Consider the following 14,375-nt stretch of genomic DNA (forward strand, 5'->3'; position numbering starts at 1 on the left):
AGTAAGGATAACAGAAGTGTGAATAACTCTTATCTTTGTTTTTTGTAGGAGTTGCATGTTGGTGAAAATCAGATTGAAATGCTAGGACCAGAACATCTTAAACATCTTAAATCTATCCATGTGCTAGACCTGAGAGATAACAAGTTAAAATCTGTTCCTGATGAAATTACCCTGCTCCAGGCCTTGGAACGACTTGATCTAACTAATAATGACATTAGTAGGTAAGCTGGAAAAAAAAAAAAACAACCCACAAATAATATAGAGAATTAAGCAAATAGTGTCTGTATTCTTCAAAGAATTATAACTAGAGTAGTTCACAGTTCACAAATCAAGAGTTTTCTCAGTGATCTATCCAAAATCATTGTGAGACTTCTGACATTTTAGGGGATGGGGGAACTACATCGCCTTTTGAATTATATTTGCAGTGAAAGTCCATATAAGAAAGGCATGTGGATTAGAGGAGAAAGCTGGGATCAAACTCAAGGAAATCTGGGTTCAGCTTCGGCCTTTCAGTGCTTCCGGCCACTCTCCCAACACGCAGTGGCAGAAGAATGGCCTCCAAAGGGAAGTGACAGGCGCGATGGGGCTCTCTGCCTTAGAGGAAGATGGATAAAACTAAACTGACAATGAAGTCAAAAGCCATTATTCTAATACAAAAAACCTGCTTTTTAGTCCCAGAAAACAGACAGTAAAATACCTCTGTTCTGAGAGGCAGTGTGTCGTTATACATTATGACTGGATTTGTGATTCATAGGGCATTGAGGGTGAGAGCATGCCCTTTGCCAGGGAGCAGGTACCCTACTCCCAAGTAGCTTGCCAGCCGCCAGTGCTTGGGCACAGATTTTGAAGCGCCCTGCCCAGACCGCCCTCACCAGTTATGGGCCAGAATTCTGAAACAAGGATTCTTACAAGGTTCTAACCAAGTGGAATTGATGAGACAATGGTTATCTACTTAAGCTTGGTTCAATATGATTGATTTAATCTTACAACAAATAATGGTTTCCTAGTGATATAATGATTGGTTTATACTCGGTATAGAGCACATAAGCTGGGAGCCTCAGCCAGAGTTAGGGCAGAGAAGACAAAGGACTCAGGGGGGAGCTCAAGCTCTTGGAGCCAACAAGAGAGATTCATTCCATCTTCAGTCAGGGTCCTGGTGGCTCTCCTGGGGGACTGAAAGACCATTTCATTCATCCCTCTCATACCCTGTGGTGGCAGGTCTGTCGTCCTGCATTTTCTCCACTGAAACCAAGTCCCCTCTGAAGGCCACGAGAAAGCTAACTGAACGCCAGGCCAAGAAGCCAAAGACCTTTGGACTTTAACACTTGCCTATTCTCGTGATAAAAAGATTGCTCCCAAGACCTCCAAGAAAACCCTAACCCATTACACTCACCCAGATCCTCCTGGCTTACACATGGCGGCGTCTCCTCCCTGATGTCAGGGCCCTCCTGGAGGAAGGAGGACAGCCCACCATTTTCTGCTGCTCAGATGCATAGAAAGTGACTTAATTCATGCAATTCTATATTTACTTTTAAAAAATGACTGTGTTCTGTATTAACATCTTATGCATATCCCCACCTCTCATACAAAATGTTCAAAATCAACTCATCCTTTACTGTTAGAAAGGAAAACTCGCCCCCTCCCAAGATTCCTGGGAGTCATTTATGACTCTGATTCCTTCCTATCCTTCCATAGAACCATCACAGTTACTGATTAGAAACAAAAATATAAAACTGTCAAACAAGCTAAAGCCCATTATGCAAGGTAATTGGCACATGCTTAGGTACACCTTTTCTCTAGATATTTATTCCTACAGAACAGATGCCAAAGTGTGGGGGTGTCCCCATGGTCACCCGCTACACTGCAACTGCTCGTTTAATACTCTGATTATCTCTCTATGGTGGCATTATTTAAATCTTTTTTTTTTTTTAGCAATTAGGGTTAAATGACTTGTGCAGGTTCACACAACTAGGGAATTTTTTTTTTAATTTTATTTATAAATTTTTTTGACAATATATATGCATGAGTAATTTTTTTTTATAACATTATCCTTTGTATTCATTTTTCCAGATTTCCCCCTCCCTCCCTCTACTCCCTCCCCTTGATGACAGGCAATCCCATATATTTTACATATGTTACAGTATAACCTAGATACAATATATGTGTGTAAATCCCATTTTCTTGTTGCACAATAAGTATTAGATTCCGAAGGTATAAGTAACCTGGGTAGATAGACAGTAGTGCTAACAATTTACATTCACTTCCCAGTGTTCCTTCTCTGGGTGTAGTTGTTTCTGTCCATCACTGATCAACTGGAAGTGAGTTGGATCTTCTTTATGTTGAAGATTTCCACTTCCATCAGAATATATCCTCATACAGTATTGTTGTTGAAGTACACAGCGATCTTCTGGTTCTATTCATTTCACTCAGTATCAGTTGATGTAAGTCTCTCCAGGCCTCTCTGTATTCCTCCTGCTGGTCATTTCTTACAGAACAATAATATTCCATAACATTCATATACCGTAATTTACCCAACCATTCTCCAACTGATGGACATCCATTCATCTTCCAACAGATAGGGAATTTTAAGTGTCTGAACTCAAGTGCTCCTAACTCCAGGGCTGGTACTCTATCCGGTGTGCCGTCTAGCCACCTCTGTATAAGTTTTTGAGTAGAATCCTTTTTATTTACATAAATGAATACATCTTGAGTTGGGGTCTCAGAGAAATTCTTTGTATGTAAATTATAATACGTCTTCTAGCACAAATGTTTTTTTATTTAGAGGGAATATGGTATTTTTTTTTGTGTTCTCAATCTAAGCCTGAGACATGACCATTTAGGAGTGAGATACTATTCAAAGCTGACTTTCAAACAAATATTCTTTTACAATTCAATAAATATTAAATAACAATATTATTTTTTTCCAAAGCATATTCTTTTTACTTCACTCTACACTAAGCAAGTTTTTCTTTCTTTTTTTTTTTAAAGTTAAACTTTCATTTGAGAATGAATATCATAGGTCAGATTTGAGGTATTTTAGCTTTAATATGCCATTTACTATCTTGTGAGTTGTCATCTGTCTAGGTGAATTTTTATTTTTGTAGTTGAATTATATTTAAGGGATTTTATTTTGCTTTATTTTTCATAGTCTGCCCCATACATTAGGGAACCTTCCTCGTTTGCAGTTTTTGGCTTTAGAAGGAAACCCTTTGAGAACTATTCGACGAGAACTCCTAAATGTAAGTATATTTTGGATTTGTTTCTCTTTTATTTATTTCATATTCAGCTGTAGATCTTTCATAAAACTGCAGTGTTCTCTTTCAGTGATGATTTTGTTTTCTCCTCTATTTAGAAAGGGACCCAAGAAGTCCTCAAGTATCTAAGAAGCAAAATTAAAGGTATCATCTTATTTCCTTCTGTATTTCCATGCAAGGAAAGTAGCAGCCAAAGCTTTAAAATTAAATTAACTTAATTGTGCTACTTTTAGTCATATTTAATTATACTTAAACCTCTGGAAAACCAGAATCTGGTCCTGTTTCATTAGAGAAAATATGCTATTTATCTTAGACCAGGGATCCTTAATTATAACTGCATTTTGACAGTTTCCTTTGTAATCTTAGAATTTCACATCATGCATTTAAAACATTCTGAGAAGAGATCCTTAGGCTTCACCAGTTTGTCTCTAATGTGTCCACGATACAAGAAAGCTCTGTTGCAGACGATGTTTAGACTCCTAGAAGTTTACGTTTTTAATCTCTTTTGATTTATGCTACATCTCATAACATGTAAAAAAAAATGTGAAAGTCAAGGAATACTTAGTGAGCCGTGTTCCATCCAGGAGTCTCTGCTCAGTCAGGGCCAATCCTCTTCCTCAAGAGATTTTTTTCATCCTGTGGGATCTTAGCAGGTGTAACAGGGGCTTCTTGGAATAATCCCCTCTTTAACTTTTTCCACTCGTATCTTTGTCTGAATTGACAAGTTATTTTGATGTTGTATGGATGCAGCCCAAGTTAAGTTTGGGTCCAGGACTATTTTTGTCCAGACAAAGCCACTTGGGACATGGCACGCCTGGGGCGTAGGGGTGGCTATGGTGGCTCAGGTCTCCGGCCTTCTCAAGCCATCTGACTCTTTAGGGCCCCATGTGGGACTCTCCTGAGGAGTTTGGCCATGTCCTGCTGCTGCTCATTTTACGGATGGAAGGGGGAAGTGACTTAGCCAGGGTCACCCAGCTCAGAAGTGTCCGAGGCTGGATTTGAACTTGGGCCCTTTAGCCACTGTGTTGCCTTGCTCCATAGGTAAGGCTAAAACAGGACCCTGCCCACTAGGCTATTGGGACATTGAGAAATGAGATCGTGGGAAATGTGCCCAGACAAGGACATTTTGGTCTCTTGTGCTTATGTCCCAACATCATTATTTTTAAAATATTGTATTAAACCCTCGAATTCGACAATGTCATTGTACTTCTAAGCAGTTTTCTGTCCTGTGAAATGCATAGAAAGGGTGAGATTGCACAGCCTGCCTGGCACACTGCAGTATGGAGTGGGAGACTGGGCCTGGGTGCCAATTCTGGCTGGGCTTGCTTGCATCTTGGGGGCTCTTCTGCCCGCGCCTTTCCCTCCTCTGGCCTTGGCTCTTTCTCCTTGGTATCGGATGGGAAGAAGCTGGCAAGGTGATTTCGAAGATCCCTTCCAGCTCTCAAATTCTACAAATTATGCAGTAGAGACAAGAATTCAACTAGTTATTTCACTTTAGGTAAGATCTGGCCTGCAATGCAGAGGTGGGATATTATTCCAAACCTGCAAGCTGCTTAACTGCATTAAGAATAATTTTAGATTTGAGCAGCAAATTATTAATAGCCATCTCTAGTTATCTTTTCTGCAGAGGTGGAGGAAAGAAAATGTGACATTGTAAAAACCCAGATTTAATGCAGGCAGAATTGTTCTGTTCCTCCCTGACAAGTGCAAGCTTCATTATCTTTGCTCTTATGATCCACCAGGCTATAGTACGCAGCAAATATATTGCTTTTAGTAGAAAGTATTCCTCAGTTTTTTTGCTTTGAAGACATTCAGAATGCCTGGAGAAAAACTTTTAAAAAATAAAGAGTCCATGATTTTATATCTAGATCTACGTACCACCATTGTTACATATAATAGTCTCCCTTTTATGTGGTATGTAGTTTTAAATGGCCTTTTTTGCAATTTGTTAATTTTAAAACTTGTAATCTTTTTCATTTCACAACAGTTTGTAGTATTTTGATAAGAAAGAGTCCTTTTTTTTTTTTTTTTTTTTTAGTTTGAATCACAGGGATGAAATTTAGTTTTAAAGGTAATTGTTTTCCTTTTTTTTCCTTCAGTGTAAATCATGGAAATAATTACATTGGACATTTATTCACAATAAATTTTTTTCTTCTATACAAGTATAGCTTATGCTTTATTTTAAATGACAAAAGTAAGAAACTACAAATGAGTTTGATGTAAGGCTTCAGCCTGGTGGTGTGGTAGAATGTGAGCCAGGATGGGAATCATGGAGGAAGTGTTTGGATTTTGATCATACCCTGTGTGGCCTTAGGAAAGACTTTTCCCTGGTCCACCTCCTAGTTTCCCATCTCTAAAATGGGAATGATATTTGCTGTAAGGTTCTTAGGGAATAGGAAATGTGTGATTCTTCCTGTCTTCACAGGCAGACTCTGAGAAAAATCAATCTACTCTTGTGCCCCTACACTTCTCCTCTCATTACCAGGCATCCTTTAAATGGGCTTTTCTCCCTCCTCTTCCTCCCTAAGCTCCTGGCATCACTGAGCATGGCTGGCATGCCCTCTGCTCCTGGACACTCTTCTGGGGGTCTTTGTGATTTTTTGTTTTCTTGGTTCTTTCCTCCCCATCAGTCTGCTCTTTGTTGGAGCATCATCTACATCACCCCCCGGATCTGTCCTGGCCACTGTCTTGTCTACATTTTTTATTTTTATTTTTTTGGTGGCTTTATCAATTCCCTTGAGTTTAGTGTTTATCTCCCTGTGGTTGTCTCCTCCATCCGGGTATCCAGCTACAACCCTTCTAAGCTCTACTTCTTTATCACAAATTTCTAAGTAGCCTTTTCTTCATCATTCTAAACTCAGCCTGTCCAAAATATCTTGTTCTCTTTCCCCCAATTCCCTCTTCTTCCGAATTTCTGTGGCGGGTACCACTACCTTCCTAGGCAGCCCGGCTCATAATCTCATCCATCTTCAGCTTTCCATTGCACACCACCAATCACTTGCCAGATTTTATCAATTCTATCTTCACAGCATCTTTTCAGTTGCAGTCTTATCTGTGTGTACTATTTCAAGCCCTCATCCCCTTTCATTTATTTCATGGTGATAACCTCTTCACTGTGCTCTCTCCCTCAAATTTAACTGGACCCAGTTTGTTTCCTACAACAGTGCCACAGGGATTTTCCGAGAATGCAGATCTGATGTAGAGAAAATAATTGGATATGGAGAAATCCCAAGGATTTGGTAGATTATAGGGTCGCTGTAAGTAAATGGTGTCATGAAACAATCAGAAATGACTGTGCTCATAAATGCAGGTCTAATGTTCTCAAGAATTTGGGGAATATTTCATTTTTACTTTGCTCAGATCAGATACATCTGAGAATAGTGTCCAGTCTTTCACATCCTAATTTAGAGAAAACATCGACAAACTTTGAGAAAAAGGCAACCAGGGTAGGTCAGAAGCTTGAAAACCATGTCTTGTGAAGGCATTGGATGTGATTGCAATTTTCAAATATTTGAAGAGTCATGAAGAAAAGGGATTCATTTTTTATGTGGCTCGAGCAGGCAGAGCTGGGACAAATGGGTGGAAGTTACAAAGGAACTACATTTTTTTTTGGCTCTAATTAAACCTAACCAAGAGTAGAAGGAGTTTTGAGTGGTGAGTTTCCCAATTCTGGTGATTTTCCAGCAGAAGGTGGCTGATCATGTGATGGGAATACTGAAGGATTACAAGTTTTTGGATAGAGATCTGGAAGGGACCTTAGAGATCATTGGGAAGATTCATGCTTCAGGTAATATTGCAGATGGATGAGATTTATCTCTGAGGTCCTTTTAGACTCTGAGAGCCAGTGATTCTCTTACCATTTCTAAGGGCAAAAACAACAGGTATTGTTCACAGCTCACTTCTTAGCTTTTCTACCTCATTTCTTTTTCTCTGCTTTGTCTTTCCTGTTTTATTTTATTTTTTTCCTTTCTTCTCTTCCTCTATTCTGTCTTCTCATTATGTTCTCACTTATTTTATGTAGATAGAAATATTCCAGCAAACATTATTTAAGCAGAGTCAGAGTCAGAGTCAGTGAGTGTATAGTAAAGGTCTGTGTGTACTAAGCACTAAGCTAAGTGCTGACGATACAAAGAATGGCATAAGACAGTCTGTAGAAACTTGTGGTCTCCTTGAGGAGACAACACAGAGACTGAAAAGTGGGATGGAGAGGGAAGGAAGGGCATGAGACATGTCCAGGCATAGGAGAGACCTGTAGACAAGGCCTGGGAAAGGATCAGAACAGATGGGAATTAAGCTGAAGTCATTTTACAGAATGATGAATTTCTGGAGATCATGAAGTCCAGGGAAGCAGCTAGGTGGGAAAGGGTAAGATGAATTACTTGGCTGTCCTCAGTTGGAAGGTCTAAGAAGAGTTTCTAGGTGTCTACCTCCCACTCCTTCAGTCAGAGAGAGAGGAGGCCCCCAGGCTCAGGGATGCTGAGTGTGAGTTTCATAGTTGATTTGATCTTGCAAAATGGTAAGTTTTCAGAGTTTATTAAATCCAGCTGAGCAGTTGGTTGGAGAATTTTAATCTTTCACTCAACTTCCATTATGAAATTGGAAATTCATTGTCACAGGAAAATCACCTAAAAGAAAAAGTTGAAAACTTCATGAAGAAGAGGTAAAATGGCATTTTGTTCCACAATATATCTGATCTTGAAGGAGGATCGTTGTCTCCATAAAGTAGAACTCTATGTATGAATGTTCTCTTCATAGGCCCTACCTAACAACTTGCATTTCTACTAACTGACATCTCTTAGCTGTCACCATCACAGATTGATAGAATTTTTTTCAAGTTTCTATTTACAAATTCCCTTTAACTCCTTTTTTCTTTTTTCTTTTTCTACCGTCTTTAAATAATAGGAATTTTAACTATTCCTGGAAACTCGTAGACCATCATACTTGGGCCGTCAGAACTGTGGCCTCATCTCTTCCTTTCGGGTGGTTATTTATATTTCCATAAAGTGTTGATTATTTAGATATAGCCTAAACTTACATAGTAATTTCATACAAAATAAAATTTCCCATGATATATTGGGAAGAGATCTTTCCCTTTAGTTTGCTTTGTTAGGATTTCCACTAGTTAAATTTGTGAAAAATGTGCGTTAATCTTTGGGAGGAGGAGTACCTTTTACATCATTTTAAGAGTATCTTAAATGTTTAAGTCCCTTTTTTTTCTAAGATACTTAAAATATCAGCCAAATTGGAAGCTTATTAAAATGATCTTTAACCTGCTGGAACTTTGGGGTTTTTGACCACTTTCCCTGTATTTACACCTTTCCCATCAAACTTCCTAGCTTGTTCTAGCATCTTTACCATGTTTTGAGTTAGAAAACGGAATTGGTAAAAATTGAAAACTGATAATTATTGAGTGAATACTCTTATGTTCTGCTTTCAGTACACTAAATAAGTTAAAGATGTAAAAAAAATATGGTTGATATTGAATTTATCCTGGAAATTTTGATTCATTAAAAGATACTTGTTATCTCTTCCATAAACAATAAAATTCAAAAAATCTCATCAAAAGATGCTTTAACTTTGAACAAAGAAAAATCTTGTTTTCTGCAAAAATGCTCATTAATTTTGTTAAAGATTAATTTATATTTCTAATTCCTGTACAGAACCTCACTGACATGTAATGTAACCCTTACAAACATGTCATACTTTAAACATGGTGGTAGCATTAATTTATTTCTTTTCCAATTATTTCTAAAAATCTGTGGAGATGAACATATTTTTCCTCCTTGGGTAGAACATTTCAAATGTTGATTTATTGCACTGATTTCTTTTTAAAAAGTAAATTTTACCTATTATATAATGAATAAAGGTTGAACTTAGGATCCTCTGACCTATGGTTCATTCTAATTCTAAAAATATTTGATTTTGTGCATCTGTTATTTGTCAGCCTTATCAATACAACAAATCTTTTCATTCTACAAGACTGTATTCAGAAAAATCTTTAGTTCATTGCATACATATTTGGTTATAAACATCAGTAACCTAAAGAAAGATTAGCTGTTATAAGATGTTGCTGATTTTTTGCTTACATTATTTTGAAGCATATTTAATTTTGTTTAGGAGTTAGCTAAATCCTTATTGATTTATATACTTTAGATTTCCTAATTGATTTATATAATTTAAGTTTGTTATATTGATGTATATAAGTAAGATTCTTAGCTAAAGTGATCCCTTTAAATGAAGGCCCAACAATGATTTACAAGGTGATTTTGACTCTTAATTTAATGAATCTGAAACTTCTCCACTGAAATAAGAATATGTAACAATCAAAAGCAACTTATTTCATCGGAATTCATGGCCATATGTTAAGAAAACTTGTTTTATACACCTTAAGATTCTTGGAGGGACAAATGAAAAACTCAAGAGACAGAATTTCTGAGTAACTAATAATCTCTTTATTAATTAGGCTAGCTAATAATCATTAAATTGATGGGCAATGATTTCTCTTGGAAAACCAAAAACCCTCCTTGGAGACATTGAAGTAAATACCTATGTAAAAGTTAATATCCTTAACAAGTCAAACTCAAGCTTGATTAGTTTAATGAGGAGGTGGATTAGGAGTCTTCAGCTCCTCATTCTAAGAATATTCCTTGATCTTGAGACTCCTCTCCATCCTTGCTCTCTGGGTGTTTGTTTTTTCTTCCCTTCCAGAGATGTCACTTTAAATTTTAATGGATTATCCTAAGGGCTTCTTTCTTTCCCTGAACTCACCTAGAGTAGATTCTGTTGACATTTTAAACACAAGTAAGTTCTGGTGGGTGGGACCCTGCTAGGAAGGGAAGTTGAGGGCTACAGCTATTTCATTAATCAGTCATGGCTTCAGAGACTGACTGACCTACCAGACTACACCCTAAATGAGGTGGTAAGAGAAAAAGCCCAGATCTCAAATTACTATTTGATTATAATTGTGGTACCAAAATAATAATTTTTCTAACTGCTTCAAACTACAAGAAAGCAATTCAACCAGAATTAAGTGTGGTGCTTTAAGGGGTACAACTTCTTCATTTTACAGATGAGGAAACTGAGGGCTGCAGGAGAAATGGAATTACTTTCCCAAACTCAGTTAGCTAGTAAGTGACACATGCTGGATTTGAACTCAGGTCATTTAACTTAAAATTAAATGTATTTATTTAAAACTTAAAAATGCAAAATAAGAAAAACAAAATAGAAAAAAATTCATTGCCATATGCTCAGCAGAACATATGAGATTCAAAAAGTATAATAAAAATTTCTATTTCAAGAAAGCATATATAATTATAGAAGGCATGTTTCTCCATCTTTTCTTAGTTATTCCTTGAAGTTTTTCTTTTCTTCTCTGGTATGCACTTTTTACTTTATTCTTCCCCCCATATCTCCTAAGCTGGTTACAGTTAAGCAAGGATATATTTATGTATACCTCTACATACACATACACACACATCTATATAAACACATAAGACACCTACATATGTGTGTATATATATATATATATGTGTGTGTGTGTATATATATATATATATATATATATATATATATATATATACACACACACACACACATATATTACTGTGACTGACATATAATGTAAATTTCTCTTTTGATTGAATCAAGTTTGACTTTGAAATCAATGATTACTTACCCCTACTTTTTTTTCTAATAAATTCTACTCTTGATCATTGTTAATATCTTATACTCCTTAACTTGTTTTACTATTACTTATCCTCTCTGTTCCCCCATCTATTCTTCCTTTATCTTCTCCCCTCACCCTTTCCCTCCCTCTTTATCCCATTAGCATTAATCTACATACCTTGTCCCACTTTTTTTTCCTATACTGTTTTTCTGTGTAAAGGCACATCATAGTCAGCTGTACCCCAGTTTTTCTTTTGGACCCCCCAATTTAAAATTTATGTCCGTCTTAAGCACATGTCATGTATAAAATATGTAAAATATTAGTAGTTTGTCCTAATTGAGTCCCTTGAATTTAGTCTTTGATTTTGGTTTTCATATGTTAAATTTTCTGTTGAGTTTAGGCTTGTTTGAAAATCTGAGAGTTCATTGATTTTCCATTTTTTTTCCTTTCAATATTATCCTTAATTTTGCTGGATATAATATTTTTGGCCACTTTTTTTTGTCGATATATAATATTCTAGGACCTGTGGACTTTCATTGTTGTTGCTGATAGATGCTGTACAGTTCTAATGGTAGATCTAGCATATTTGAATTGAGCTTTTGTTTTTGTTGCATGTAAATTTTTCTCTTTGATCTGGGACTTTTGAAACTTAGAAGTGATGTTCCTATATTTTTTCTCTTCATAGGATCTCTTTGAGATGATAATTAATGGGTTTTTTTTTTCCTACTTCAAGACAGTTTTTTGTTTTTGTCATAAATTTCAGATAGTCTAGTTATTCTTCTGTTTTCTCTTCTTGGTCTGTTCTCCAGATCAATTGGTTTTCTTAAAAGATGTTTCTCATTCTCTTCTATTTTTTCATTCTTTATATTTTATTTTGTTATTTCTTGATCTCTTATAGCTTCATTGCTTTCTCCTTTCCCAATCCTAATTTTCAGAGTCATTTTCTTCTTTAAGACTAGATCTCCTTTTCTAATTGATTGACTTTCTTTTCATAATCTTGTTTTTCTTGGATGGCTCTTATTTTTATTTTGTTTTTCCTCAGTCTCTGCTAATTTAATTTTTTTTAAAGTTTTTCTATAAATTCTTTTTCGGTAGGTGATGATTTAACATTTCTCTTTGGGGTAGGAAAGGCTCTTTTTACTTTGATCTCCTCTTCTGAAGATGAACCCTGGTCTTTCCTATTCCACAGTAACTTTCTGTGATTGGGTTCTTTTTCCTTTGCCCATTTTTTAAAAAAATAAGCATGAATTAGTGTAATCACCTCTAGTCCTGGTGTAGGGGTTGGGGGGAATGATACTTTTTTCCCCTCTGGCCTAGAACCCCAGACCAAAAGCTTCACCTTCCTGCAATTTGTCCCACTGCTTCTGCATTCACCGGGTGGGCTGCTTCCTCCCGTCCCAGGGGCCAGACCTGGTCTCCACAGCACAGCCCGGAGAGGCTGGACTCAGACCCCCATTTCCCTTGCAGTCCTGATAGTGAACCCAACGAGCCCCAGGGCTCCCCACTAGCTGTTTCCCCCAAGCTTCCCTGCAGGTGTGTGAGCTCCTTGCTGATTAATCCTTCATCCTGGGTTCTTCCGGTCTTCTCTGGTTGCTTCTGGAGGAGTCCTCTTCTGCTCCTAGATTTATTTGTTGGCTGAGTGCAGTCAGGCTCTCCACAAAATGATGGAATTATGGGATGACACCCCCAAGTGTATTTGAGTTTTGTGGGTCAGTGGTGCAAGTCACCTAAAAAGAATTTATGGGCACAGGCTACCAGATCAAAGGGCAAAGATTTTGTTTTGCTGCGAGGAGCGGGCTAAATTCCAAGAGAAGGTAGTGAGGAAAGGAGTTTCAGAAAGGGAAAGACAAGGGCCCTCTTAGAACTCACCAGTAGCTAGAAGGAAGTGGGGCAAATGGAGATTCTGGGGCAGGCTAGTTTTGGGGAGGCTTATTGAGCAGACTGGCCCCCAAAGCTGTTAGCTGCACTGAGGAGAGAGAGGGGAAGACTCTGGGCTGGCCCTCCATAATGTGGCTTTCTAAATGGGGACAGGAAAGGGAGGCTTTCCGGAGACCTCCCCTGAGGTGGTGCCGTGAGCCCAAGGCCCACTTATGACTAAGGTGGATCTCCTCTGCTCCCTCCAGCATTTTGTCATTACCTCGTGTGACCTTTCCACAGCCCTGGGGAAGGGGTTCTCATGACCCCTGTCTGACAGATAAAACCATATCTCCTTCTGCAGGCCAGCCCTGTTTTTGCCCCTTCCTGTGGCATCTCCCCTTAAAGCCCCTCATGCCTGCCTTTGGGGTTCTTGCATTCAGGTCTAATGCATGCTTTTGTGGTTGGACCTACACACGCAGCCCTCTTGTCCTCCCTCCAGGCTTTGCCCTTCTCGGTTTCTGAGATCTCCTGCCTTGGCTCCCTGTGGCCCCACAGACCTGCCTTGGGGGGGTTCTTCTCGGGTCCCCAGCTCTTGGCCCAGGTCAGGGCCCTTGGGAGTGCTGGGATGTCTCCTGCTGTGACGCCAATGTTGTGGTGAGTCTCCCCATCTCCTGAAGCTCAACAAGTCACTTCCACTTGGGCTACTGCTACGAGGAGGGATGGATGGAGGCTAAAGTGAGGGCCAGCCTGACTTTGTGTGCTCTGACAAAGACCCGGAGATGGCCCTGCTGCCAGTGCTCTGGGGCCCTGGAGTGGAGGTCTGACGCTCGCCAGTTCCACCATCTTCAGCAGCTGCTGCTCCTCTTTTCCTCTTGCTTTTGACCTGAATATGTTGTCTCCGACTTCGAACCCCTTTGTCTGCTTTTCTACTCACTAACCTTCTGGTGAGTCATTCTGACCTGGCTTCTTTGGCTCCTTAAAAGGGTCAGATGACTTTTTGTGCCTCTTTTCTTGTTTTCCACCTCAAGAAAGGTGGTCAGGTCCTGGGATGGGGGGATCTGGCCCAGCCCCGACATGGGGTGTCTCTTTTATGCAATAGCAAAGTAATGGACTCAGATTTCCCAGGCTGCTTCAAAGCAACAGAAAACTCTGACCCACTCCATGCCAGTCTCCTTCCCTCCCTGTCTCCCTCCCCTTCTCCTGTGGCTGCTTCCTGGCCAGTAGAACCCCTCTGTCCAGTTCAATCTGTGGGCTAGAGCCTTTGATTTTCCTGGTTGGAAAGATTTCTCCTTGAGATGCTGGTGTCCAAATCCCAGGCTTCTCAGATATTCCCTGTATCTCTTTTGTCTTGCAGAGGAGTTGGGCCTCTGACACTCCCAGGAACGAATAAGCATCTTGCGATTTCTGGGGCCTCCGAACATCTCTGAACAATAGCTGTACCTCCTACAGCTTCTTCCCCTTACTACCTGGGAAGGAAAGGACCGCATCTTGATAAAGTGGTTGTGGCTTTGTGAAAAGGGGGACACGGGGCCTGGGGTTCAGTGCTCTCTCATCAAGATGGAAGCAAGTGAAGAGAGAAAAGGTATGGAGGAGGACAG

At 39.0% G+C, this 14,375-nt stretch overlaps 1 protein-coding gene across 2 annotated transcripts in view; it reads left to right on the forward strand.

Annotated features, from left to right (window-relative positions):
• LRRC40 (leucine rich repeat containing 40) overlaps positions 1–14,375 on the forward strand; it is a 48,287-nt gene that overhangs the window by 19,783 nt on the left and 14,129 nt on the right. For both annotated transcript variants that reach the window (XM_074265648.1, XM_074265649.1), the window contains exons 7-9: positions 49–221; positions 3,149–3,239; positions 3,353–3,398. In XM_074265648.1, the coding sequence (XP_074121749.1) occupies positions 49–221; positions 3,149–3,239; positions 3,353–3,398 (310 nt within the window). The remainder of the gene's footprint in view (positions 1–48; positions 222–3,148; positions 3,240–3,352; positions 3,399–14,375) is intronic.

Source organism: Sminthopsis crassicaudata, chromosome 4 (assembly GCF_048593235.1).
Source record: "Sminthopsis crassicaudata isolate SCR6 chromosome 4, ASM4859323v1, whole genome shotgun sequence".
In the NCBI taxonomy this organism is placed as follows: Eukaryota; Metazoa; Chordata; class Mammalia; order Dasyuromorphia; family Dasyuridae; genus Sminthopsis; species Sminthopsis crassicaudata.